Genomic DNA, 26,012 nt, shown 5'->3' with positions numbered 1-26,012 from the left:
CAGGACATGCTGCAGGAGTGGCCAGGCCTCTTGCCAAGCCAGAAGTATGGGGGGGGGGGAGGTTAAACAGGTATCCTTCCCAGGAGGCAGAGCAACCCGCTGGAGCAAATAGCCAGGTAGTTTTTTTTGCCTCTTTCTGCAGGGGAAGGAGCTTTAGGAGTCTCCAGTCTAGTATTTATCTACCCTGGAAGCAGTCACCCTTTTCTCCCTCCTTCTTGCTCAGGGCTGAACCTGTGCTCACCCGCATAAAGGAGAACCGGAAACGGATCATCTCACCATCCTTTGACAACATCAAATATGACAACTTTGAGATAGAAGAGTACCCACTGGCCGCCCAGGGCTTTGACTGGGAGCTGTGGTGCCGCTACCTAAACCCCCCCAAGGCCTGGTGGAAGCTGGAGAACTCCACCGCCCCAATCAGGTAAAGCATCCTTACCTGTAGGTCTCTCCGCCTTATCTTCCATGCAAGGGCTCCCCTCCCAGCTCAACCCTTATTCCCCAAACTCCAGCCCCATTGTGGGATGATGGGGTGGGGGTTGGAAAGGAATTACAAATGACCTTCAGTCACCACTTACAGGCCCTGATGATCCCTTTCAATAGAACCATGGCACCCAGAATCCATTCAGAGGCTCAAACTTATTCATTTCAACACATCACTATGGGACACCTGCTGAGAGCTAACGGCTGTGCTGGGTGCCGGGGATCCAGAGTGACTAAGACTCAGTTCCTGCCCCCAAAAGCCTGCAGTCTAGTGAGGACAGACAAAATAATTAGAATAATAAATGATTGCTGGAGGAAACGGCACAGAAAGTGGGGAGAACCTTTTTTGGAGACTTTGCACTTGTTTTTAAGTGCATATAGTAGATGGCAAGGTTGGGCAGGAACACTCATAGCTGAAGAGACAGAGTGAGTTCATGGACACAGAGGAAGAATAAAGGGACCTTTGTGAGGAGGAGTATGAGGACACAGCCCCATGCAATGAGGCTGAAGGGGCAGAGAGGCAAAAGCAGACCCCACAGCAGCTTCTATGCCTTGCTGCTATTTGAGTTTATCCTGTAGGATTCAGTTAAAAGTGGCTTCAAACTGCATTTCAAGGATCCCAAGCCCTCTCTGTCTTCACTGCTGCCTCCCAGACCCCAAATGACTCACTTGTGCAGCCTCTGTTCTCTGGGTCGGGACTTCTGAAACAGCCCCACCACCAGCCCTTATTTCTGTCTGGTTAATCCCAGATCGGGTGCCTTTATGCTCTCTGCAAAGTCCTGCCCATTAAACACACAGATGGCACCAGAGGTGGTCTAGGGGACAATTCTTGGAATGAAAGAGGAGATCAGAAACTGATGTTGCTTTGTATTACCTAAGGGAGAAAGATTATGAAAAATCTAATTGAAAGTGGGCGATTATTATCTGAGATCACATCTTTCCTTGCCAGAAGAAAAAACTGTATTCACATTTAAAACAGGCTGGAAGAGAACCATCTAGCTTTCCTGCAGTTATCTCTGTTACCCACCTGTTAGCCCCTGCCACGATTTTGTGTTGTTAAATATTTGTTCGGGTATTGCTGTGTGAAAGGGCCTTTTACACACATGGTCTCATTTGCTCCTCATTATAACCTTGTGACAGCTCATTGTGTCATCCCTGTTGTACAAGATGAGGAAAACCCGCAAGACGGAGGAAGGAGAATGGCCCTGCCAAAGGCTGTGGGCAGTGGAGCCAGGATCTAAACCTAGGTCAGCTAGATTCCACATCTAGTTGTCATCCCATAGACACCCACTGTTGAGCTCAGAACTGGCATGGCTGAATTCTGCCGTTCAGCATGCTGAATGATCCTGGAAGGAGGTATGCTGTCATGCAGGGAACATTCTTGCAGAAGACTGCACTGATATTCGCTGCTTTGTTCTGCTCATCTTGAAATGTGTTGGCCTAGTCATAGTAAACCTGCATTCTAGGCCCTTGACAGAGAGTATCGTCTCAGCACAAAGTTTTCATCACCTAATTCTTGTCAAAAACTTGCCCGAGAGAAATTATATTCATGGAAGTTTTTTGGGAAGAACATTATTGATTTTATTCCTAGATGAAGATAACCCCACAGAAAGCTGTGGGTTATAAAAACATACCTTGCCCACTTTGGCTCCTGTTTCCTTGGAGCTGTACGTCAGTGCTGTGCCACATGATGTAAGCTATAAAAAGAGTCCAGAGATACCTTCTATTGCTTTCTAAAGTGACGTCTTCAAGAGGGTTGTTCACTATGTCCCCAAGTGACCTCTAAGAAGACTGACATAAGAAATTTCTTTCAAACTGATGGCTAGTCAAAGAAAATCTTGTTAGCCCCAAGGAATGAGTATGAAATTTTCACATGGGAACTATAAATCTTATTTCTAAGACATGTTTGTTCATTTTCACCTTGGCTACCGGGAAGCTTAGCATCAATTTTGTGGGTCTCCTTTAAGAACTGTGAAGGAGGACCTAATGCTGTGTTCTAACTGGCCCCCAATTTGTTGTGAACTTTTGGTCTTTTCAGACATTTATGTATTTTGTTTTTCAATGTATTGTACATTTTTTGTAAGCTATCTCTAATCTTTTTGGGAACGAGGTAAGGTATAAGCCAATAACACGTTCAGGCTGACAGGGTCCACTTCATACCCTAGGTAATTAATAAGTAGTAGACTGTCTGAACTGGCCTGTGCTCATTGCACAGTAACTGTTTTAGATTCTGATGTTTCCCTGAGTGGGTTTGCCCAAATGGGGGAAGACCCCTTCCTGCATGTCTTGGAACACCGTGTTGAAATATTCAACATTTCAAGAATGTCAAGGAGAAGGTTGAGACTTCACTCTGCCCACTCTGCCAGGCTGATGTTTTTAAATCACCATGCATCTAAAGAGGGGATTCTCTGGGCTTTTTAATGTGCAAGTGCATCTTTTTAAATGATTTTTCAAGTAACCATCACGCCCCAGAGGTTTTCAAGGTTTTACATTATTTAATTTAATCTGTGTGAGGTTATAGTTGATTCTGTTTCATAGATATGGAATCAGAGGCTCCGAGAAGCTAGGGAACTTTTCTCAGTGACACACAGCCAAGCAGGGACTTTACTCATAGCATGCAACTCCAAGGACAGGATCAAGCATCCTCCACTAGAGCAGGAACTCAGCCTATTTTCGGAGTAGTGGATTGAAGTAGATTGATTGCCCTGGCTGCCCGCGGTCTATGAAATGTGAGCCTATCCAGAATAAAATGCTGTGATTTGAAAGAAGGAGGGGCAGGGACCCCAAGGCTCCAGTCTCTGCCTGAGCAGCCTCCTGTACCGGCATTGTCCAAAGCAATGGCCTGCAAAAGAGCTGTTTCTCCACCTTGATGAGTTTCCAATTTCAAAGATGGGTCCATTTGCATGTGACTGACAGTTTTCTCATAGCTGAGGTTTCATCATTTCTCTTTTTCTTTCTGTTCCCCTCCGACTCCTTCAGCCACCAGCTGATAAGATGCTATACAAGGGCTAGAAATGGTAGCTGTGTGCAGTGGAATAATTCAAAGTCATTTGTGTAAGTTAATGCTCTCAGCAGAGAAGTGCACTCATGCTGATTCTCCCAATCCAAATCACTCCTAGTGAAGTTCTGTGCTTCACTGGGCACCTGCCCACAGCCGGTGAGCCCCACACTCACGCTCCCACTCAGGAAAGGCCCTCCAGCTCCTGCACTGACTGGCTGTGGATGTGTTGCTCCGGCCTGAGACCCAGGCCATCCGCTAAGCCCTACCCACTGGCTATCTCCCCCTAGTGTCCCACAGGCACCTTCAGATCAGTTTTCCCAGGAGGGAATGCTTCTTCCTTCTGAAACCAGCTTTTTCTCTACAGCCCACATTGATGGGTGGTCCCCACCCCACCATTACCCAAGCCACAAAGCCAGCTGGCATCTGGATGCCTCCCTCTCTCTCACCTGTTCATCTGTCTCTAAGTTCTATGGATTTACATTAAGATGTGTCTTTAAACAATCCCTCTCCCCATTCCTGATCTTCTGGTCAAGGACGTCATAATTTCTCCCTAGACCTAGCACCAAGCTTCCCAACTGGATTCCTCTTTCCACCCAGCCTCTTCCAGGCAGTCACCCCACAGCTGCCTAAGGGTTCTTTTAAAAGCACAGATCTGTTTGTTCTCTATATTTAAGAGTCTGGTTTTTTTGTTTGTCTCTTTTTTTTTCTTTGTTCATTTATTTTGTTTCTTAAATTCCATGTAGCGTGAAATCATAGGGTATCTGTCTTTCTCTGACTTACTTATTTCTGCTCATACCAAAGTCTGCTTAAAATTCCCCACTGACACTCCTTTACCTCCAGATAAAATCCAAGTCATTTACCATGCTCTCCAAAGCCCCAGCTGATCTTTCTAAGTGAGCCAGGTTGATGTGCAGAACTCAAGCTGGGGAAAGGTGGGGAGTTAGCTCGGGTGCCCAGGTAGAAACAGAGACTGGCTGTGTGGTTTGGAGCTCAGATGTCAGGGCAGCTAGAGATGCAGACACTCGGGCCCGGCTGGCGGGCTGAACACCACCCTCCTGGGCTGTCACCCACTTCAGCACCACCCGCAATGAGGACCGGCCCCAGGACCAGAGCATCCCTGCTGCCACCCTGAAGAAACTGCCTCCCTAGAGCAGCTGGTGAAGGTGGGCCTGGGAGGGCCACTCAAAGAACGAGGCCCACACCGGCTCTGGGGGCAAAGGAAGGAAGAGGAAGAGATCCTCCTGTAGGAAGGCACCACGCTCGGACTCCTGTGGCCTTCCCCAGGAAGCAGCCCCTCTGCTAACTGCTGGCCCATCTCCCCACACCCCTGCAGGAGCCCTGCCCTCATTGGCTGCTTTATTGTGGACCGGCAGTACTTCCAGGAGATCGGCCTACTGGACGAAGGCATGGAGGTCTACGGAGGCGAGAATGTCGAGCTGGGGATCAGGGTAAGCAAGGGTTCCCGCCCAGAGGGCTTGGCTCTGCTCCCCAAAAGGTAAATGAGTCTAGGGGGTGGAGAAATGGAGCTCAAGGGTGAGGGTCACAGATGGATTCTGAATGTCTAATCCCTAACCTTGCTCCATGTGTATGATCAGAGCTGCTTGGGGACAGGATAGAGACAGAGGAAGACACCTATAGAATTTTCGGGAAGAATAGGGCTTCAGAAACTGCTTTGGCTAGGGCTGGAGACATGGGAGAGTCGAGCTCCCTACTACAGGAACAACCTCTTTGTTAAAACCAAACGTAGGCTCCTCAGGGCTGAGCAAAGATGTGCTCCAGGAAGAGACCTACAGGCATCAAGGGGTGGCTGGACCAGAGTGACCCTCAGAGTCACTTCCTCTCAGAGTCACCTCCCCTTGGGATTTCTCACTCTGATATTCTCTGCCTCCTCCACAGCAGCCCAGAGAGCTTTCCTAAAGACTTTGTGAAGAGAGGGCTGCAGGGGGGCACCTGGGTGGCTCAGTCAGTTAAGCATCTGCCTTTGGCTCAGGTCATGATCCCAGGGTCCTGGGATTGAACCCTGCATCGGGCTCCCTGCTCAGTGGGGAGCCTGCTTCTCCCCCTCCCTCTCCCGCTGTCCCTCCCCCCCGCTCATGTTCTCTCACTCTCTCTCTCCCAAATAAATAAATAAAATCTTAAAAAAGAAAAGAGAAGAGAAGAAAAAGAGGGCTATAGGGAAATAAACTCATGGGGTTTAAAGAGCAAAACACAGCCAGGCTCACTCCATTCTGTTTTCTGACCCCACCATGTGCTGGTCAGATACTCAGACCTGTTCATACCTCATGCCATTCTTCAGAGGTAGCCACTATCCTGCCCCAAATTAGAGGGCTTTTTGCAACTATCAACACATGGTGCAAATCCACAATAGGCATCATTTAATTTCTCATGCCCCAGGAACATTTTCTAGGCTCTGACTTTTTCTCCTGGGCCCATGAAAAGATAACTCCAAAATGACACCCCACCCCCATCACGTCTGAGGGACGCATGAGGTCCCCTGGTGGTCAGCAGGAATGTGATAACAGATACAATGAAGCACCTCATCCTAGAGGGAAGCCCACTCCTCTGCCCAGGTTGTGGTCCTATCCTCACAGAAATCCCAACATTCAAACTGTGGCTTGTCTCCACAGTGGTCTCCATTGTCCTGTCCATGGGGATCTTAATTTTAAGCAGCCTGGCAGATCCTTGTGTGACAGCCCTTGGAGAGGACCTTGAACCTGCTGGTGTTCTGGCGGTCATCCAAGATATCCCTCCTCACTGTCAGCCCTCATGCAGACCACCCCAACATCTGGCTGGTTCCAACCAATGACCCCACTCTTGCCCCTTTGGCTTCAGTGTCTGTATCTCCAGTTCCCGCTCAAGGACTCCAGCTTGGATCCACCCTTCTCTTACCTCTAACTTCCTTAGACCTGCCACCCCACTGGGCAGTCAGCTGACCCTGGACAGACCTCGCCCTGCCCCAAAGGGAGGCGGGGCACCTCCACAGAGCATCTTCCAATATCTGCAGTGGCCTGACCAGCACTGTGGGGGCTGCACTTATTGCCCAGACTTAATCCTAGGGCTCTGAAGACTGGCAGCAGGAGCAGCTTGGCTGAAGCTGAGTTTAGAAAATACCTTTAGATGCCCGTGTTCACTGAAACTCAGAGAAATTGCTTTGAAGGCCGTCAGAATGCGTGGGCTTCGTGGGGAGCTAATGGATTCACAGAGGAGAGCGCCCACAGTGTCTCCCTGGCCTCTCCAGCTCTCTCCCTCCATCACTCATTTCATCACCACCTTGTTTCAGCACCACTCCTGGGTAAATGGTGGCCCCCAAACATACTATTTTTCACCAGGAGCTACTGCCAGGAACTGGGGGAGCAGGTAGAGCCCCCTCCCATATGCGTGCTGTCTGGGTAAAGACCAAGAGGAGTTAGACGCATGAGCTCTTCTTCTCACATGGATGTGAGGCAGGCATGGGGTGGTGGGAGATCTCCGGCTTCTCCTTGCCTAGATTAGAAAGCTGCTCTTGAGTGGGGGCCTGGGTGAGGCTTTCAGATACGTGGTAAAAATCTTTGGGGTTTGTGTTCAGGGTGTAAAATACAGTATAAAACGTTGCCTGGCGTTTCTTTTTTTTTTTTTTTAAAGATTTTATTCATTTATTCGACAGAGAGAGACACAGAGAGAGAGGGGACACAAGCAGGGGGAGTGGGAGAGGGAGAAGCAGGCTTCCCGCTGCGCTGGGAGCCTGACGTGGGACTCGATCCCAGGACCCTGGGACCATGACCTGAGCTGAAGGCAGACGCTTAACGACTGAGCCACCCAGGGACCCCTGGCGTTTCTTTTTCTCCATTTCCTCCCTCCTGCTTGACAGAGATGACATGTCATGGTAGTTGAAGGAAAGGTGGTTTTTCAGGCAGGGACCCAACAGCCTGTTGGTGGGCAGAGCTGCAAGCAGAAGGAGGAGCTAGTTCACTTGAATTCCAGGTTCCCCTTTAAGGGATCCAGAATCACTCATCATCCCCAAAATAGATTTTCACATTTTGTGTGGTTATTAGTATCTTCCTTTCGTGTTTTGTGAGTTCACATCTCAGTGCCTCACCTTCCTTATCTAGGATCCCCTGCAATGACTCCACAGGATTGTTTGTAAAAAGGACAGACATTCCTTTTTCACCTCTTTGAGTCAGAGGCAACTTATTCCAAGTCCTTACCCATTTGGAACAGAGAAAGAATTATTTGCACAATTATTCAGTGCCCACTCTGGCTGCTAACTATGCCATCCATCTGCATCCCTAAAAAGTAGTTGTTATTAGAATACTTCTTTTATTCAGATGAGGGAATTGTGGAATTAAGAGCTTACATATGTATACAACTTATAAAGGTTGAGAAAAGATTCAACCCCAGATCTTTGTGATGTGAAAGCCTAGATAGATATACCACAGCGATCTAGGGATAAAAGACCTATGAGCATCCCCCCCCAAAGTATTACAGTGTCCATGCAATAATTTCCTTCTACTCTATTCACAATTATATCTACTGAGTCCCCATGTAAAGCCTTATTCTTATTTTATGCTCCTTTCTAATAAGCCTTTTTTTTCCTGATTTCTAATTCCACAACTCAGTGGGAAAAAGAAGGGAATTGCTATGGGCAAGCAGAATGAAAAGAGCGAGATATAAGAGCTGACATTGAATAGGAGACAGAAAGATTGTATAGATGATGGCTATAAAAATGGTAGAATATACAAGAGAGCATTCAAGAGGTGGTAGGAAATTAAGAAATTGTTAGAGACAATAAATACATTGAATTGACTCCCCTCAAAAATATGTTCAAGTTCTAACCCTCTGTACCTGTGAATATGATTTCATTTGGAAATAGGGTCTTTGCCCATGTAATCAGGTTAAGCTGAGGTCATACTGGGTTACAGTGGCCCTAATCCAATATGACTGGTGTTTTTATTTATTTATTTATTTTTATTTTTTAAAGATTTTATTTATTTATTTGACAGAGAGAGACACAGCGAGAGAGGGAACACAAGCAGAGGGGGTGGGAGAGGGAGAAGCAGGCTTTCCGCGGAGCAGGGAGCCCGATGCGGGGCTTGACCACAGGACCCTGGGATCATGACCTGAGCCAAAGGCAGACGCTTAACGACTGAGCCACCCAGATGCCCCTGACTGGTGTTTTTAGAAGGAAAATTTGGACACAGGCACAGAGGGAGGATGACCATGTGAAGATGGAGGCAGAGAATGGAGTAAGGCCAAGGAATGCCTGGGGCCACCAGAAGCTGGAAGAGGCAAGGAAGGATCCTGCCCTAAGGCTTTGGAAAGAGCATGGCCCTGTCAACACTTGATTTCAGACTTCTAGCCTCCAGAACTGTGAGAGAATAAATCTGTGGTTTTAGGAGATCCTGCTTGTGGTGCTTTGTTATAACAACCCAAGGAAATTAATAGTGAGACCAAAACATGAGTGAAAATAGGAACCTAGAGAAAGCCTGAGTCTGTTATATTTGAAGAACCTGGTGACTTTAGGCTGATGATTTCTTAATTTCACAGAGTACAGAGGACAGGATACAAAGCCTCAGGGTTTCCCAACATGAAGAGTCTAATATAATAACCCCCTGGCTCCCCACCTTACCTCCCATAAAACTGGAACTCCAAAGACCAATTATCGCAGTGTTAGGTGAGCTAGAAATACTCCCACCCTCACCCCCAGTGTTAGGGTAAAAATTGCCTACTTCAATTTTATGATGAGAAGAGAGGAAAAATTCTCCTCTGTGAATCCCTCCCTTGGATTTATAACATAAAATCAAAATACTTCATGGTCCAGAAAATCTCAAAAGCAGAATTTAACTTAAAGTTGTGGGAAGTTCTTAGGCATCTACAGAAATATATACAAACCCTCTCTGGGGAAAGACCCCTTTAACCCAGGCTATAAAACTTTCCACAGTCAGAGTTTCAAGGAATGTGAGTTCACCTTTTTAAAAAATCACAAAACAAACAAGAGAAAACAAAAGCACCAAGAGCAAAAGCATTGGACAGCCAAATTTGTTTTACAAAATCTTCAAGTATTGATTCTATCAGACACAGGATATGAAATAAGTTGTATTCTAGCTTTAAATAAGTAGGAGATTGGTGGGGCGCCTGGGTGGCTCAGTCGGTTAAGCGTCTGACTCTTGGATTTGGCTCAGGTCATGATCTCAGGATCATGAGACTGAGCGGGCTCTGCACTCCAGCAGGGAGTCTGATTGAGATTCTCTCCCTCTCCCTATTCCTCTGCCTCTCCCTCTCTCTCTCTCTAAAGTAAATAAATCTTAAATAAATAGGAGATTGGAAATATAAATAAGAAGAGACTATTAAAAAGACCAGTCATATTGGGATAAAAATAGAATTTCAAACATAATAAATATAAAAATGGGGATGCCTGAGTGGCTCAGTTGGTTGAACATCCAACTGACTCTTGGTTTTGGTTCAGGTCATGTGATGGAGCCCCTGGTGGGCTCCGTGCTCAGTGAGGAATCTGCTTGATTCTCTCTCTCTCCCTTTCCCTCTGCCCTTCCTCCCGCTTATGCTCTTTCTCTCTCTCTCAAATAAATAAATAAATCTTTAAAAAAAATACAAAATAAATACAAAATGGAAATTAAAAGCTTAATGAATGGATTAAACATCCAGATGGATATTGTTAAAGGAAAAAATAGTAAACTGGGAAATATACCTAAAGAAATTATTCCAAATCAGCCCAGAAATATGAAGAAAGAAATATGAAAAAAAAAAGAGAGAGAGAGAGATTGAAAGACAGAACTGAGGGAAAGGGTCTAACATCTTAGAATTCCAAATGGAGATGGTAAAAAGTGAGGATTAGGCAAAAGCAATATTTGAAGAGATAATGACTGAAAATGTACCCAAGCTGGTGAAAGATGCCAACCCTCAGATTCAGGAAGTCGACCTGTCCAAAGGAGGATAAATACAAATATATTCACACTTAGACATGTTATAGTGAATGCCAGAGACAAAGAGAAGATCTGACAGCAGTCAGAGAGAAAAGATAGACTACCAAAAAATTAATGATAGAATAACAAGTGACTTTTCAGTGATAATAATGGAATCCAGAAGACCATGAGATAATAGCTTAAATATTCTGAGAGAACATAATTGTGAGCTTATATATGTATATATATGTACATATATGTGTTTGTATATATATACACATATATATACACACTCAATAAAAATATCTTTTAACTAGGGTAAAAGAAAGTCCTTTTTCTGAAACACAAAAACTGCAAGAGTTTGCTACTAACAGATCCTCACTAAAATAAATTATAAAGGATACACTTCAAGTATAAGGAAAATGATCCCAGAAGGAAATCTGAAATAAAAGAAGGATACTTAGCTCAAAAAGTAGTAAATTTATGAGTTAATCTAAAGAAATGTTGATGGTAAATAACACTATAGTAATGTCTTACAGGATTATTAAAACTACAATGCATGATGACAACTGCAAATAAGTTGGGAGAGGGTGATTGTAATTAGAGTATTCTAACGTGCCTATATGCTAATGAGGTTGAAAAGGATACTGGTTGACTTTCAATTTTGATGAGATAAACATGTTAAAGTTTCTAGGGAAGCCATGAAAATCATAGATAAAGAGATATATAACTTCCAAAGTTGCAGAGAGGAAAAATAAAATATGAAAATGGTAAGAAAGGGAGAAATAGAAACAAAGGATGGTACAAAGAGAAAATATATGAGATGGTAGAAATGAATCCAGATATATGAGTAAATACGTGAGTTAACACGGACTAAGTTAAAAGACAAACATTTTAAAATTGGAATTTTGAAATTATCTGTAGGCTATTATAAGAAACATGTCTGAAATGTAATAATACAGAAAGGTTAAAATCTAAATGGATAGAAAAATTAATAACAGGCAAATGTCAATGAAAAGAAAGTTGCTGTACTTACATTAATACTAGAAAAAATACCATTACAAAAAAAAAAAAGAAAAAATACCATTACAACATGTTTCAGTACAAATAAAGATTTCTACAATGTACAGTTCATCAGGAATACATAACAATTATAAACTTTTGACAGAATTATAAGGAGACATCAACAGCTCCTCTGATGTAGTAGAAGATTTTAATAAATTTCTCCAAGTAAATGATAGACCAACATAATTAATAGTTTGAATCCAATGGGATATAGAGAGCATTGCATCTAATAACTACAAGATTCAACAAATTTCAAGGATTAACATTATATAGAGCATGTTCTTTGACCACAATGGAATTCAATTAGAAATCCACAACTAAAAATTACAGACAAAAGCCGTATTTTTAGAAATTATGAAACATTTCTAAATAACTCACAGGTCAAAAAAGAAATTATACTGGAAATTTGAAAATATTTTGAACTGAATGATAAATATGCTATATATTACATTATGTGAAATTCAGCTAAAATAGCACTTAAGAAAAGTTGTAAATTAAAACAGTATGGTATTGGCATAAAATCAGACACATGAGTCACTGGAACAGAATGGAGAGTCCAGAAATAAACCCACACATATACGGTCAATTAATTTACAACAAAGGAGTTAAGAAGACACAACAGAGAAAGGACAGTCTCTTCAAAAAATGGTATTGGGAAGACTGGGAAGCCACATGCAAAAACTGGACCACTTTCTTACACCATGCACAAAAATTAATTTAAAATGGATTAAAGATTTGGATGTAAGACCTGAAGCCATAAAACCCATAGAAGAAAATGTAGACAGTAAGCTCCTTAACATAGGTCTTGATGATGATTTTTGAATCTGACACCAAAAGCAAAAGCAAAAAGCAGAAATAAACAAGTAGGAATACATCAAACTAAGAAGATTCTGCACAGGAAAGAAAACCCATCAAGGAAATGAAAAGTCAACCTACTGAATGGGAGAAAATATTTGCAAATAATATATCTGATAAGAGATTAATATCCAAAATATATAAAGAACCATATAACTTGATAGCAAAAGAGCAAAAAATCATATTTAAAAATGGGGAGAAGATCTGAATAGACATTTTCTAAGGAAGACATCCAGTTGGCCAACAGACACATGAAAAGATGCTCAACAACACTCATCATCAGGGAAATCTAAATCAAAACCACAATGAGATATCACCTTACACCAGTCAGAATGGCTGTTATCAAAATGACAAGAAATAACAAGTATTGGCAAGGATGTGGAGAAACCAGAATCTTTGTGCACTGTTGACTAGAATATAAATTGGTGCAGCCACTATAGAAAACAATATGGCAGTTCCTCAAAAAATTGAAAAGAAAAATACCATATAATCCAGCAATTCCACTTCTGGGAAAACAAAAATGCTAACTTGCTAAGATATATGCACCCCTATGTTCATTGCTGTGTTATTTACAATAGCCAAGTTAGGGAAACAACCTAAGCATCCATCTGTGGGTGAATGAATAAAGAAAATGTGTTACATATACTTATAATGGAATGTTATTCAGTCATAAAAAAAAAAAACCATGAAATCTTGCTGTTTACAACAACATGGATGGACCTCAAGGGTATTATGCTAAGTGAAATGAATCAGACAGAGAAAGACAAATACCATATGATCTCACTTATATGTGGAATCTAAAAAAAGAAAGAAAGAGAGGGAGAGAAAGAAAGAAAGAAAGAAAGAAAGAAAGAAAGAAAGAAAGAAAGAAAGAAAGAAAGAAAGAAAGAAAAGGAAGGAAGGAAAGGAAAGGAAAGAAGGAAGGAAGAAAGAAGAAAGAAAGAAAGAAAGAAAGAAAGAAAGAAAGAAAGAAAGAAAGAAAGAAAGAAAGAAAAAAAGAAAAAAAAAATTAGCTCATAGATACAGAGAAAAGATTGGTGGTTTCCAGAGGCAGGGGTGGGGGATGGGAAAAATGGGTGAAGGGGGTCAAAAGGTATGAACTTCCAGTTACAAAATAAATAAGTCATGGGAATATAATGTATAGCATGGTGACCACAGTAAATAATACTCTATTGCATATTTAGAAGTTGCTGAGAGAGTAAATCTTAAAAGTTCTCAACACAAGAAAAAAAGTTTTTGTAACTGTGTAAGGTGAAGGATATTAACTAAACTTACTGTGGTGATCATTTCACAATGTATACAAATATTAAATCATTATGTCATACACCTCAAAAATTAAATTAAATTAAAATATTTTGCAAAATATAAGAGAAATTGTATAGTATCCCATTCTTAGAAAAAAGAGCTGAAAGTTAATGAGATAAATATGTAAGTAGTTAGGAAAAATATCAGAATAAAAACTGTAGATGAAAATAATAAAGATATGAACATAAATTAATGAAATACATATATTTTATATGACTTATAATTCATTATGGTATATATAATTCATATATATATATATATATATACAATATGTAGAAATAAAGCCAAAGCTTGGTTCTTTGAAAATGTTAATCAAATCGACAAATTTTTAGCATGATTGAGAGAGAGAGAGAGAGGTGCCACAACCACAAATAAACAATATTAGGAATGGAAAAGGAGATATGATTATAGTCGATACAGAGATTAAAAAGGGAAGGTGATGGGTATTAAGGAGGGCACATACTGCATGGAGCACTGGGTGTTATACGAAAACAATGGATCATGGATCACCACATCAAAAACTAATGATGTATTGTATGGTGACTAACATAACATAATAAAATTAAAAAATTAAATTAAATTAAAAAAAGGGAAGAGTATATTATTAACAAGTTCATTAAAAAATTTGAAAACTTAGATAAAGAGAACAAATTTATAGAAAAATATAGCTTATGAAAACTGACACAGGAAGAAATTAAAAACTGAAATTGTTCCATAACCATTAAAGAAGTTGAATCAGTAGTTTAATATATTCTCACAAGTAGGGCGCCTGGGTGGCTCAGTTGGTTAAGCGACTGCCTTCGGTTCAGGTCATGATCCTGGAGTCCCGGGATCGAGTCCTGCATCGGGCTCCCTGCTCGGCAGGGAGTCTGCTTCTCCCTCTGACCCTCCTCCCTCTCATGCTCTCTGTCTCTCATTCTCTCTCTCTCAAATAAATAAATAAAATCTTAAAAAAAAAAAAAAAAACTAGGATGATGGTTCACCATCAAGCACTGCTAAACTTTCAAGGGACCAAAATATTCCAAACTTATGCAAATTATTTGAACATAGAGTTCAGAATAGATACTAAATGGCCAAAAGCATGGTGTCTTGGATCTTTTCTAGGGCCAAACATCCAGGCAGATCCCTGGGTTTACAGCACAAATATATATATAGGTGGGGGGAGTGGGAGGGACAGAGAGAGAGGGAAAGAGAAATTCTTATGCAGGCTCCACACTCAGTGCAGAGTCCCAAGCAGGGCTCAGTCTCATGACCCTGAGATCATGACCTAGCCAAAATCAAGAGTCAGCCACTTAACCAACTGAACCACCCAGGCACCCCCAGCACAATTATTGATGATCTTAATAATAGTCCTGAGTCATGAAGAAAAGTCTAAATTGTAGACTATGTACTGTGTTCAGTAAAACAACAGGAACATAACATATTTAAAATTTCTTTGGAAAATGTAAAACTTGTTAAATTTCTAATATTGAAAGAGACAACTCCTCAGTTACCTGGAATTGACATAGGGAAACATCTAGAAGCTGAGCCTGTCTATTCTTTGAAATTAAATTCTTCATTATAAATAACAGCTCTCTCCATCACAGAAGTAGGAAAAGGAGGGAAGAATGCCACTACCACTGTGCCAAGGCCCTTCCTAGTGTCCAGAGCAGGCAGTTGGGGGAAAGAGATCTCTCCTCTCCATCTTGGCCTTGGCTGTAGGTGACTCCACTGGATTGAGCTCTCTGGAATGTAGCCCAGAGAAGAGTCTTCCAGACAAGACTGTTGGACACCCATTTGGACATATCTGCAAGTCACCAACTCCTTGTCTGGATGTCCAAGCTTTACTCACGTGGGGTTTCTTATTGGCATTTTGGACTCTCTGTCTTGGAATATTCACAATCGTCATTCTCTTTAAAATATTGTCTGTTATTATATCGCCTTTGAACAGCTTTTTCATCCTCTAGGCTGACTGACCTTTTGTCACCTGCTCCAAAGGCTGGATCGTTGCCTTTATTCTGTCTCACCCAGATTACCCAAACCCTCATGACAGCCTTGCCTCTTTTAACTGCTCTTGCTTGCCCTCATCTTAAGGTCTAACTGAGTATAGAATCTCTCCCTGTGAATGATTCTCCCTCTTTTCCCTATGTAACTAAGCAAAATCTAGGACAATAAGATGTCCAGCTGACTGGCTCCACTTGTTGGCCCTGGGATCACCAAGGAATCAGTCAAGCTCCTCCTTATCTGGGTATCCTTATTTGATAGCTTAATAAAGGAGAAATTTGCATTGGAGATTTCTCAGTACCTCAGACAAGAGACTTTATTCTATTTCTATGACATCTTTTTATTGTCCTCGTCTACCAGTTTTCATGCCCTCTCTTAAATTTTCTTTCTTAGCCAAGAAGAATCTAGTATCTATCTGTGCCCTAAGAAAATGCTAATACATAGAGCATGTGGGATGAAGGAAGCAAAGAAAGTTATATACACAGTATGAATAGACTTCACAAACTGCATAGTCACCAGGTTTCAAAAATTCTCTGCTCCTTGGACTAGGTTCATCTGTAGCTTCTATAATCAACTAAGGAATGATGGCAGTGCCTTTCATATGTATTTTCAAAATTCTTTACCTATAGTTATCCTATTTACTATACACAGCAATCAAGTGCTATTGGCAAGCCAAATAATATTCTAGAAGTGTTATGAGATTAAAAATATTTATGTTGGTCAAAAAAGTAAATTAATCCTTATGTTTTATTATCTCATTACTATAACCATTATTTTAACAACAAAGTTAGCAAGAAATTAATATAAGTACTTTGTAGGGGCGCCTGGGTGGCTCAGTCATTAAGCATCTGCCTTCAGCTCAGGTCATGATCTCAGGGTCCTGGGATCGAGCCCCACATCGGGCTCCCCGCTCAGCGGGAAGCCTGCTTCTCCCTCTCCCACTCCCCCTGCTTGTGTTCCCTCTCTCGCTGTGCCTCTCTCTGTCATATAAATAAATAAAATCTTTAAAAAAAAAATAAGTACTTTGTAAACTATAAAGAGCTCTATACAAAACATGTAATTGTATTATATGTGTAGATATATATGTTACATAAATATACTACCATGCAGTTTATATGATGCTTTATTTTTTAAAACGTTTTTTTATTATTATAGTCCTACTAAACTTTTTATTTGAATGACATTCAGGAATCTATGTTGTAAGCAAAGAAAACTGACTCAGGCTGACTTACAGAGAAAAGGAATTTATTGGAAGGTCATTGGATATCTCAAAGAATAATAAGTCTAAAGATGCAGATTCAGAAAACAAGCAGAAACTGAGAATAGACAGCAGGAACTATAGCCAAAGCCAACTGGTAAGAAATAGTATATTTAGGACTGACCCCACTGCCACGGCTAGGTGGTTTTGCTACTAAATACTGGGCACCATTGCTTGGGTCTTGGTGATATTCACCAAGATTCAAAGTCCTTACTGAGAGCATACAGTTGGCTAAACCTGGATTATATGACCATGCTTTAGCTTCAAGAGGACAGAGACAGATTATATACGCCTCCTTTCAGCTTCCTTAGGCTCAAGAATTACATAAGATGTGGTCCCTTATATAGCAAGGGGATTTAGAACCTGAGTTCAAAAGTCCTCTACAACAAGTAATCTAATATCTAGGGTATTGTGCTCCATGTTCCAGAGAGTTTATCAGAAATGGGGATCTAAAACAAAAACAGAAACACCTCTTTATTATGGACAATTTCAGACATGCAAAAATAGAAAGGTATAATAAGTTGCCTTGCATCCATCACCCAGTTTCAGTATTGTGAATGCACAGATAATTTTGGTTTTAATCTCTACCCTTACCCAATCCACCTCCAACTTCAGTTATTTTGAAGCAAATCCCAGACATCATATCATCAAAAAATATTTCAATATGCATCTAAAATAGATAAGAATTTTTTAAAGAATATGACCACAATACTATTTTCAGCCCTAAAAGTGTTGAAGAGAATTCCCTAATACCATCAAATATTATCGGTGTTCAAATTTCCCTAATTGTCTCATCATTTTTTGTTTTGTTTTTCAATTTGTTTGCTTGAATCAAAATCCAATTCGTTAGTATGTCTTTCAAGTGTCTATTAATCTATTGAATTTCTCTCTCCTTTTTTCCCCTTGTAATTTATTTTTAAAGAGATCAGGTCATTTTTCCTGTAGAGACTCCCATAGCCCAGATTTCCCAATTGAGTTTCCCTGATGACATTTAACATGTCCTTCTGTCCTATATATTTCTTCTAAATTAGTAGTTAGTAGTTAGATCTGGAAATGTAGGTTCAATTTTGTAGCAATAATATTTCATAGGCAGTATTTGTATGCTTCCATCATGAGGTGCATCATGTCTAGTTGTCTCCCCATTTGTGATGGTAGCACTCATTGCTGAATATTGCCTAGATCCAATAATTCATTAGGGGTTGCAAAATTATGGCATTTTATTTATATTTTCTTCTTCCTCATTTATTAACTGGAATAACTTTTTTTCTTTTTTTATATATGTATTTTTTATTTGAGTATAGTTGACACATAAGGCTACATTGGTCTCAGGTATACAACACAGTGATTCAACAAGTTTATACATTATGCTGTGTTTACCACAGCATAGCTACCGTCTGTCCCAATACATCACTATTACAGTATCATTGACTATATTCCTTATGCTGTGCCTTTTATTCCTATGACTTATACAAAGAGACATTTACAATCAGCCATGTTTTGGTTGCCTAGAAGTACACTAAAATTCATTTGGAAAAATCAGAATAAACAACTTTATAACAGCTTTCAAAAAGATGAACTGATTCTCTACCATCTTCCAAAGGGGACCAATTAGTCCTTTTAGTATTATGAACTTATGGATTTAAATATATTAGATGTATTTCAATTTATTACATTTATTATCCTTGTTGATTTGCATATTTTTCACCTTTGGCCATTAGGAACCTATGATTCCTTAGTGGCTTCCCTGCCATCAGAATGTTCCGGGTTCCTCTATACATTTCCTATTCCAGACTTATAATCAGCCATTTCACTAAGGAGCCAAGTTTTATTTTAGTGAGAAATGCTATTTAAAATCACAGTCTAGACACTAGGGGTGTTCAATGCCACTGGGTTGGTCCATGTTTCTAGGTCTTTTAAGTAGTCAGAGCTAGAAATTATTATTATTATTATTATTATTATAAAATACTCCAGGCATTCATGATGATCTTTCTAATTCAAATGTAGAATTAGAGAGTTTTTACTTCACCTTAACAATCTTACATCTTTATTTCCCTTCTCCCATGTCAAAAATTCTGATTCTTAATGACACCAACACAATTACTTACTTATTTTATTCCCCAGTGTACACACAACTGTCTCAGAATACTAATAACACTATCACCAACAATATGATTGCTAAAAACAGTTTAAATTTTTTTGCCTTTTTTTTTTTTAAGATTTTATTTATTTATTTTTGAGAGAGAGAGAATGAGAGAGAGCACATGAGAGGGGGGAGGGTCAGAGGGAGAAGCAGGCTCCTCGCTGAGCAGGGAGCCCGATGCGGGACTCGATCCCAGGACTCCAGGATCATGACCTGAGCCGAAGGCAGTCGCTTAACCAACTGAGCCACCCAGGCGCCCCTTTTTGCCTTTTTTTTTTTTTGGCCGTTTATGTTCTACCAGAGATGTATAGTCAAATTACTGTGATTTAAAGTCATCTAGAATAGTTCCTCCCTGTGTTATTATCCTACCAACCTAATAAACAGATTCATTTCTTTCATTTTCCTTTTGATTTTTAGGAATTGTTTTTTCACATTTAATTTTTTATGATTATAGAAATATTTACGTAATTTCAAAGTCAAATCTACAAAATCAAGTATATTCAGAAAAGTCTATATTCTATCACTGTCCTCTGTTTTCTTACTACCTCTAACATAAACATTTTGTTTGTTTTACTTTACACTTTAAAAACATATAAGGAAATATGTACATATATTCACATTTCTCCTTTCTTAAATGGCAGTACACTGTATACACTTTTCAGTACCATGGTTTTTTCAATATATTTTTTTTCTGAAGATCACTTTATAATAGTATAGAGAGTTTATGCCTTACTGCTTTTTCAGAGCTACATAGTACTCCAAAGCATGCATGTTACATAGTTTATTCTACCAGTTTCCTGGTAGAATATGCCCTCAGGCATAGTGCTATAATTAATAGTTTTGTGCATACATTTTTTCATATTTACTGGGTTTTCATTTGAACAGATTCCTGAAAGCATAATTGTGAGGTCAAAGGGCAAATGTATGTATGTGTCATTTTGCTAAGACATCATCAAATATCCCTCTGGAGGGGTAATGTTTGTTCCACCAGGAAGAATGAAGATTCCTGTTTCCCCACAGTCAGCTAACAAAGTATGTTGTAGACTATTTGGGTTTTTGCCAATCTGACAGATGAGAAATGGCTTTCAGAGTAGTTTTAATTTGCATTTCTCTTATTAAGAGCTAAGTTGAACAGCTTTTCATATGATTAAGGCCATTTGCATTTCTTTTTTCCATGAGCTTTTCATATCTTTGGCCCATTTTCCTATAGGGTTGTTAGTCTTTTCTTTATTTTTAGAATCTCTTTACACATTAGGGATGGTAATACTTTACCTGTCATATACATTGCAAATATTTTCTCCCCGTTTGTTACTTGTCTTTTGATTTTGCTTCTGGTGGTTTTTTCGTTTTGTTTTGTTTTTGTTTGTTGTTTTTTGGTGTCTGTTTTGGGTTTTGTTTTTTGTTTTTGCCATGTAAAACCTTTTCCCTTCCTTTTCTTTTGTTAACGTAAGCAAATATACCTCTCTTCTTCCTTCTTGCTTCCAGAGTTTAGTCATAGGAAAACTTACCCACATCAGGTTATAAAGAAATTCATCTGTTTTCTTCCGATATTTGTGTGATTGAATATTTTTCTCATTTTAAACACTGATTCATTCAGAATTAATGTTGATGTATGGTGTGAGGAATGGACCCATTGTCTTATTTTTCTACATGGCCAACCAGTTATCCTAACACCTTCTATTTAAAATGACAGCTTTTCCTCACTGAGTTGCAATACTACCTTTATCATATGCTAAATTGCTATATATATGTGTGTGTGTGTGTGTATATATATATATATAGCTATATATATATATATTTGAATCTGTTTCCATTGATTTTTTGGTGTATTTATGTACTAATATCACACAACTTCAATTATATAGCCTCTGTGTTATGTTTGTAACTCTAAATTTAAAAATATTTTAAGTTATGTTTGTAAGTTGGCTTGCCAACTGTGTATTATGGGGATCTTGGATTCGAAGGAGAAGATCCATAAGAGGGATCCATAAGGGAATGTCATCATTCCCTCTTCTCTCCTGATTAGACTTTAAAACAGTTGATATCAGGATTTATGGCTGCCTAATTTTCATACTGATGCTTAGAATCTAGTATATGCTCAATGAACAGGTTTTGAATTTGAAGGCTGGACAAGTATAAGAGAATATATTTTATGTAACTTGAAAGGTCAGAGTTATGACCTTCTAAGGTGGGATGGAAGTTGTAATGGATGCAGTTATCAATTCAATATAAGAAACAAATATTAGAGTCATTTTTTAAAAAAAGGAAGCAATGCCTAATGGAATAATGAGCTCGCTATATAGGATATGAACATGACCACCTCCTGATATCATTGTAAAGATAGATGGGATTTATGGACCATAAAACTAATCTTATTAGTGATGTAGCAGTAACTATATGTAAACTATTGTCCTACATGATTTACATTTATTAACCCCCTTAATCCTTGCAGCAACCTTGTGATGCAAATACTATTATCCCCACTTACAGATGGATACACTGAAGCACAGAGCAGTGATGTAACTTGCCCTCGGTCACATGACTGGTAAATGGTAAAGCTGAGATTTGAACTCAGGAAGAATGGTTTCAGAAGCCATTATGCCTTTATAGGTAGGCAGAGTCTAGTGGCCTTCAGTGAGAAATCTGACAAAATTTCTCTTGACCTTCTTGTGGGTTCATTTCTTTATGCATTCATTCATTCATCCTTCATACACCCACTTGCTATGCAGGGAAACTAGAGGTGAATGACACAGACCCTCCCTTTGAGTGGGTCTCAGTCTAGCTGGAAAGACAACCACCTTACCATTTTCCAAGTACTAGGCTAACAGAACATTATAGAAAATGTCATGAACTTAAGCAGGATGCTTTGACTCCTTCCTCCATTTTGACTTCAAGGACTTCTGTGTTCTTTGATCCACTAATGGCAACTGTAGTATGTACATAACTCAAAAAGCCTGCTCACTTTGAATTATAATATTCCTAAAGATTTTTTAAAAACAAAAAATGTAAACTATTATTCTTTTTCCAAACCATGAGTAAAGATAATCAACACAAACTAAAGCATCAGATAAAAATGAACATGGTAAAAATTTTAAAAACTAAAAAATTGATTGAAGAAATAAATATTCACATAATTTACATCTGCAAAATTTGATTCAAGTAAACCAAACTTGGTTGGAATAATGATCACAAAAGAAAACTCTGTGATAGAGGCCATCCATAATTGTAACATGTGATGTGGATTTTTAAAAAGTACTGATAGATGAATCATTATATTAGTAATAAAATCAATGTAAAAAAATATTAATCCCAATGAAAATAATTCTGGTAAAATAAAACTGGAGAGTCAGTATGAAAGGAAATATATTTTAATTACACTATATAGAAAATTGACCAGGAGGATTAAATTGCTTAAGTGACATTTACTCCAGAAAATACCTTCTGGATGAAAATTCATCACCATGAATATAATCTGGATTAAAGTACTAAGTCAGGCACACTTCACTCACCATCAAAATGGCAAGGATGAAAGATCTTGTGTGCATTATATTAGCACCCAGGAGGGAGTGACCTCTCTTCCCATGGGAGCTGGGTGAGGCTTCACAGACGAGGAGGCATTTATGCGGGGGCTCCAGGGAAGGGTGTGCATTTTTCAGGCAGGGAAGGGGAAGGTGAGTGTTGTGGAGAGTTGTGGTGACATGTACAGTGACAGTTGAGAACACCCATGACTCTGGCTGAACTCTTAGGCTGGGAACTAGGGGTCTGTAATGGGACATGGGACTGAACCAGAGAGCTGGAGATGGGTAAGATAGAGCTACCAAATGGAGGAAAAATCGGTCACTGGGCAATCCATAAGGCAGCCCTTGTGGGCTCTTTGCTCCTCCTGGCTTGTCCAACATTTTCCTCAGTGACTGAAGTGAAAGGAAAAAAGTGTGCTTATGGTGGATGACCTGGAGCTGAGAGAGGTTTCAAACAAACATTTCCTTAGTTACCAACATCAACCTTCTAGGTCTGGAATGTCTAAGATGTGGTCAGTGACATAAACTCTTGGGCAAGAGAAGAGAGTTATTATTTCATGAAGCCGATACATGCCCCACAGCTGGTAGCAGTACTAGCCGCAATCTGGAGGGATGGTGACAATATTATTATTATTAATAATAATAATGGGGAGAACTCCCATTTATTATATGCTATTGGCTCATCACTTAGTACATAGTATCTCATTAATTTTTATATGGGCCCCGTGAGGTCTGTGTTGTTATCCCCGTTTTGTAAATTAGGAAGCTGGAGGAAACAGGAGAAAATACTTCCTAAATCACTCAGGATTAGAACCAGCCTGAGTGGCCTCAAGACCTTATCACTGTGTCATGTTACTTAACCATCTCTGCCCTCAGGGTTTAAGATCATCCATGGCATAAAGTTTAATTTCGGCATTTGGCCAGCATTGCTTTGGCAGATGACCACAGTACCATTCCAGGGCTTGATGACTCAGCCCAAATCTGTCCAAATCCGGAGAGCCGGGGCCTGGGTCAGACAGTCTTTACCTGAGGTCACAGGGGACTTCTACACCAGAGGGGCGACAGAGAGAGCTGAGCCAAAAGCCGGAGTCCAGAGAGTCAGAAAGGAGGTAGTTGGAGGAGCTTCCAAATGAGAGGAACCAGAAACAGACAGGAAGTCAGAAATCTGAGTTCAGGAAGCGAGAGACACAGAGGAGGAAGGGAAATCCAAGAAGGGTCTGCAGCAACTGCCTAGAACAGGCATCACCATTATTGGAGACTTTTACAAAATATATCTTTGGTTAAAGGACTACAGACTTCGCTAACATTACCAGTGAAGGAGGTCCAGGCAGGTTAATGTGTGCTTGTCAAGCCCGCTGCGTACTGAAGCAGATGACAGACTATATGGTTCTCCCCGAGGCCTCGGCCTTCGAGGTGGGAGCACTTTCGGCTCACTGCTAGCATCATGGCTGTTCTCACCCAGCCACGAGGAGGACAATCGAAAACACTGGCTCCCACAGTTTCCGGTAAATCAACTCTGCTGCCAGCCCAGTCAGAGAGACTTGAGAAGGAAAAGAAAGGGTGTGAGCACCGGCATTCCCCCTCAGCTGAAAGGGTCTCAGGAAGCCACCAGATGCAATATCTCATAGAAAAGCTGTGCATAGGGGTGCCTGGGTGGCTCAGTCGTTAAGTGTCTGCCTTCAGCTCAGGTCATGATCCCAGGGTCCTGGGATCGAGCCCCGCATCATGCTCCCTGCTCAGCAGAGAGCCTGCCTCTCCCTCTCCCTCTCCCTCTGCTGCTCCCCCTGCTGTTCTCTCTCTCTCTCTCTTTGTCTGTCAAATAAATAAATAAAATCTTTAAAAAAAAAAAAAAAGAAAGAAAGAAAAAAGCTGTGCATAGATTTTCTTACCTCCCATCCCTGGAGACAGAGAAAATGAAACACCTTAAATTGGATTTTGCTCTAGTTACTTCTAAACATCAAGGTTGGTCCAGGCCAGCTGGAGCTAGAGTTCAGAATAACCTGAGAACTTGGAATCACACATCCCTATGTGTGTGCACACGCTTTGGGGTGGGGCAATGAGCCCTGCCACTGTTTTATATCATTTTGTCATGCATTGGAATCTGCTTTGGCATTGTCCTTCAGCCACTGTCATGGGGGAAAGCCTATAGAAGGCTGACAGTGTATGATGGAATAAGTATTCATCTGTGCGGTCTTCTGAGGCCAAGGACTTCAAAAGACACCAAACACCAAACACAGGCTTCAACTTTGCAGGCTTTTATACTTCCTAACGGAATTTTTCCAGTGACTCAAAGCTTTAGCTAAAGCGCTGTCCCTTAGCACTGTGTTGGAAGCTAATAATAGCTTGAGTGAACGTTGGAGGTCAAGACCTAACCTTTTCTGGTCTTTATAAATGAGTTATTAAAGGTCTGATGAAGATGGCATTGAGCGGGGAAACCCACATGTTGGGAGATTTGGGGGTACCACTCACTAAGAAAGGGGCGTTTGGGATAGAGTTGGTTTGAAGGGGAAAATGGGGCACGTTTGATATTAGAAATAACAAAGGAAATGACCAGAAAGCTTGCATTATTCATGCATCTATCCATTCATACAGTAAGCATTTCTTATGCTGCTTGTGTTATGCACTTGGCAGTAGGGACCAAAGAAATGAAATGCCTGGATCCTGCCTTGAACAGGAAGCCAGCACTGCATCCCTAAAGGGAAAAAGAAGACTTGGAGGTGAGCCGGGGGCTCAGGTGCCCTCTGTGTGCCCACTCAAGGCAAAAGGATGGAGAAGCCCAGTGAGGATGAAAGTCTGAACTAAAGAGAGATTTTGGAATTAAACGTGGGCATTGAGAGTGGGGGGCAGGTGGCAGGGTGGTGCCCACAGTTACAGAGAGGAATCAGCTAGAAAGAGAAAAGCTAGATTGGTGGAAAATCACAGATGTCAGGGGAAGGCAGCTTTTCAGGAGTATGACAGCCAAGCTAAGATGAAAACTAATGATAATAGCTACCATCTTTCGAACATTTCTTTTCGTGCTTAGTGCATGTATTTCATACTAGACACTGTGCTAAGCACTGGGTATACTGGGATGAGCAGAATAGTCTAGGTTGTACCCTCACAGAGCTTACATTCTAGTGAGTTTCATACTGGTATATCATTTATGCCTCCCAAGAACCACGAGAGGCTAGAATTATTATCCTCATTTTACAGATGAGAACACGGAGCTCAGAGAGGTAGAGTCACTTGCCCCTAGGTCCCACAGAGAAAGGGGGGTGGAGCTTGGATTTGAACATGGTTCTGTCTGATACCAATGCCTCTAAATCTGCAACCTGTACTACGAACATGCAAGCAGAGAAAGGGCATATGGCAGCAGCTGGCAGGCAGCGTAGGAGCGGACAGGTGGAGTCAAGGCTGACTCAAGGAGACAGATTTCAAAGGGCTAAGGAGGGAGTGGTTGGAAACTGATAGGAGGCAGGGAGGTTAGAGATTATATTTGACCATGAATGGAGGGAGAAGGTGACCTAGTGTC

General features: G+C 40.6%; 1 protein-coding gene across 2 annotated transcripts in view; it reads left to right on the top strand.

Annotated features, from left to right (window-relative positions):
• GALNT18 (polypeptide N-acetylgalactosaminyltransferase 18) overlaps window positions 1-26,012 on the top strand; it is a 349,523-nt gene that overhangs the window by 252,943 nt on the left and 70,568 nt on the right. For both annotated transcript variants that reach the window (XM_064577098.1, XM_045894132.3), the window contains exons 5-6: window positions 224-421; window positions 4,815-4,929. In XM_064577098.1, coding sequence (XP_064433168.1) covers window positions 224-421; window positions 4,815-4,929 — 313 coding nt within the window. The remainder of the gene's footprint in view (window positions 1-223; window positions 422-4,814; window positions 4,930-26,012) is intronic.

Source organism: Mirounga angustirostris, unplaced genomic scaffold (assembly GCF_029215605.1).
Source record: "Mirounga angustirostris isolate CCGP_5_RB_7025 unplaced genomic scaffold, mMirAng1.0.hap1 SCAF_13, whole genome shotgun sequence".
Taxonomy (NCBI): domain Eukaryota; kingdom Metazoa; phylum Chordata; class Mammalia; order Carnivora; family Phocidae; genus Mirounga; species Mirounga angustirostris.
This window is presented reverse-complemented; position numbering and strand designations above follow the sequence as displayed.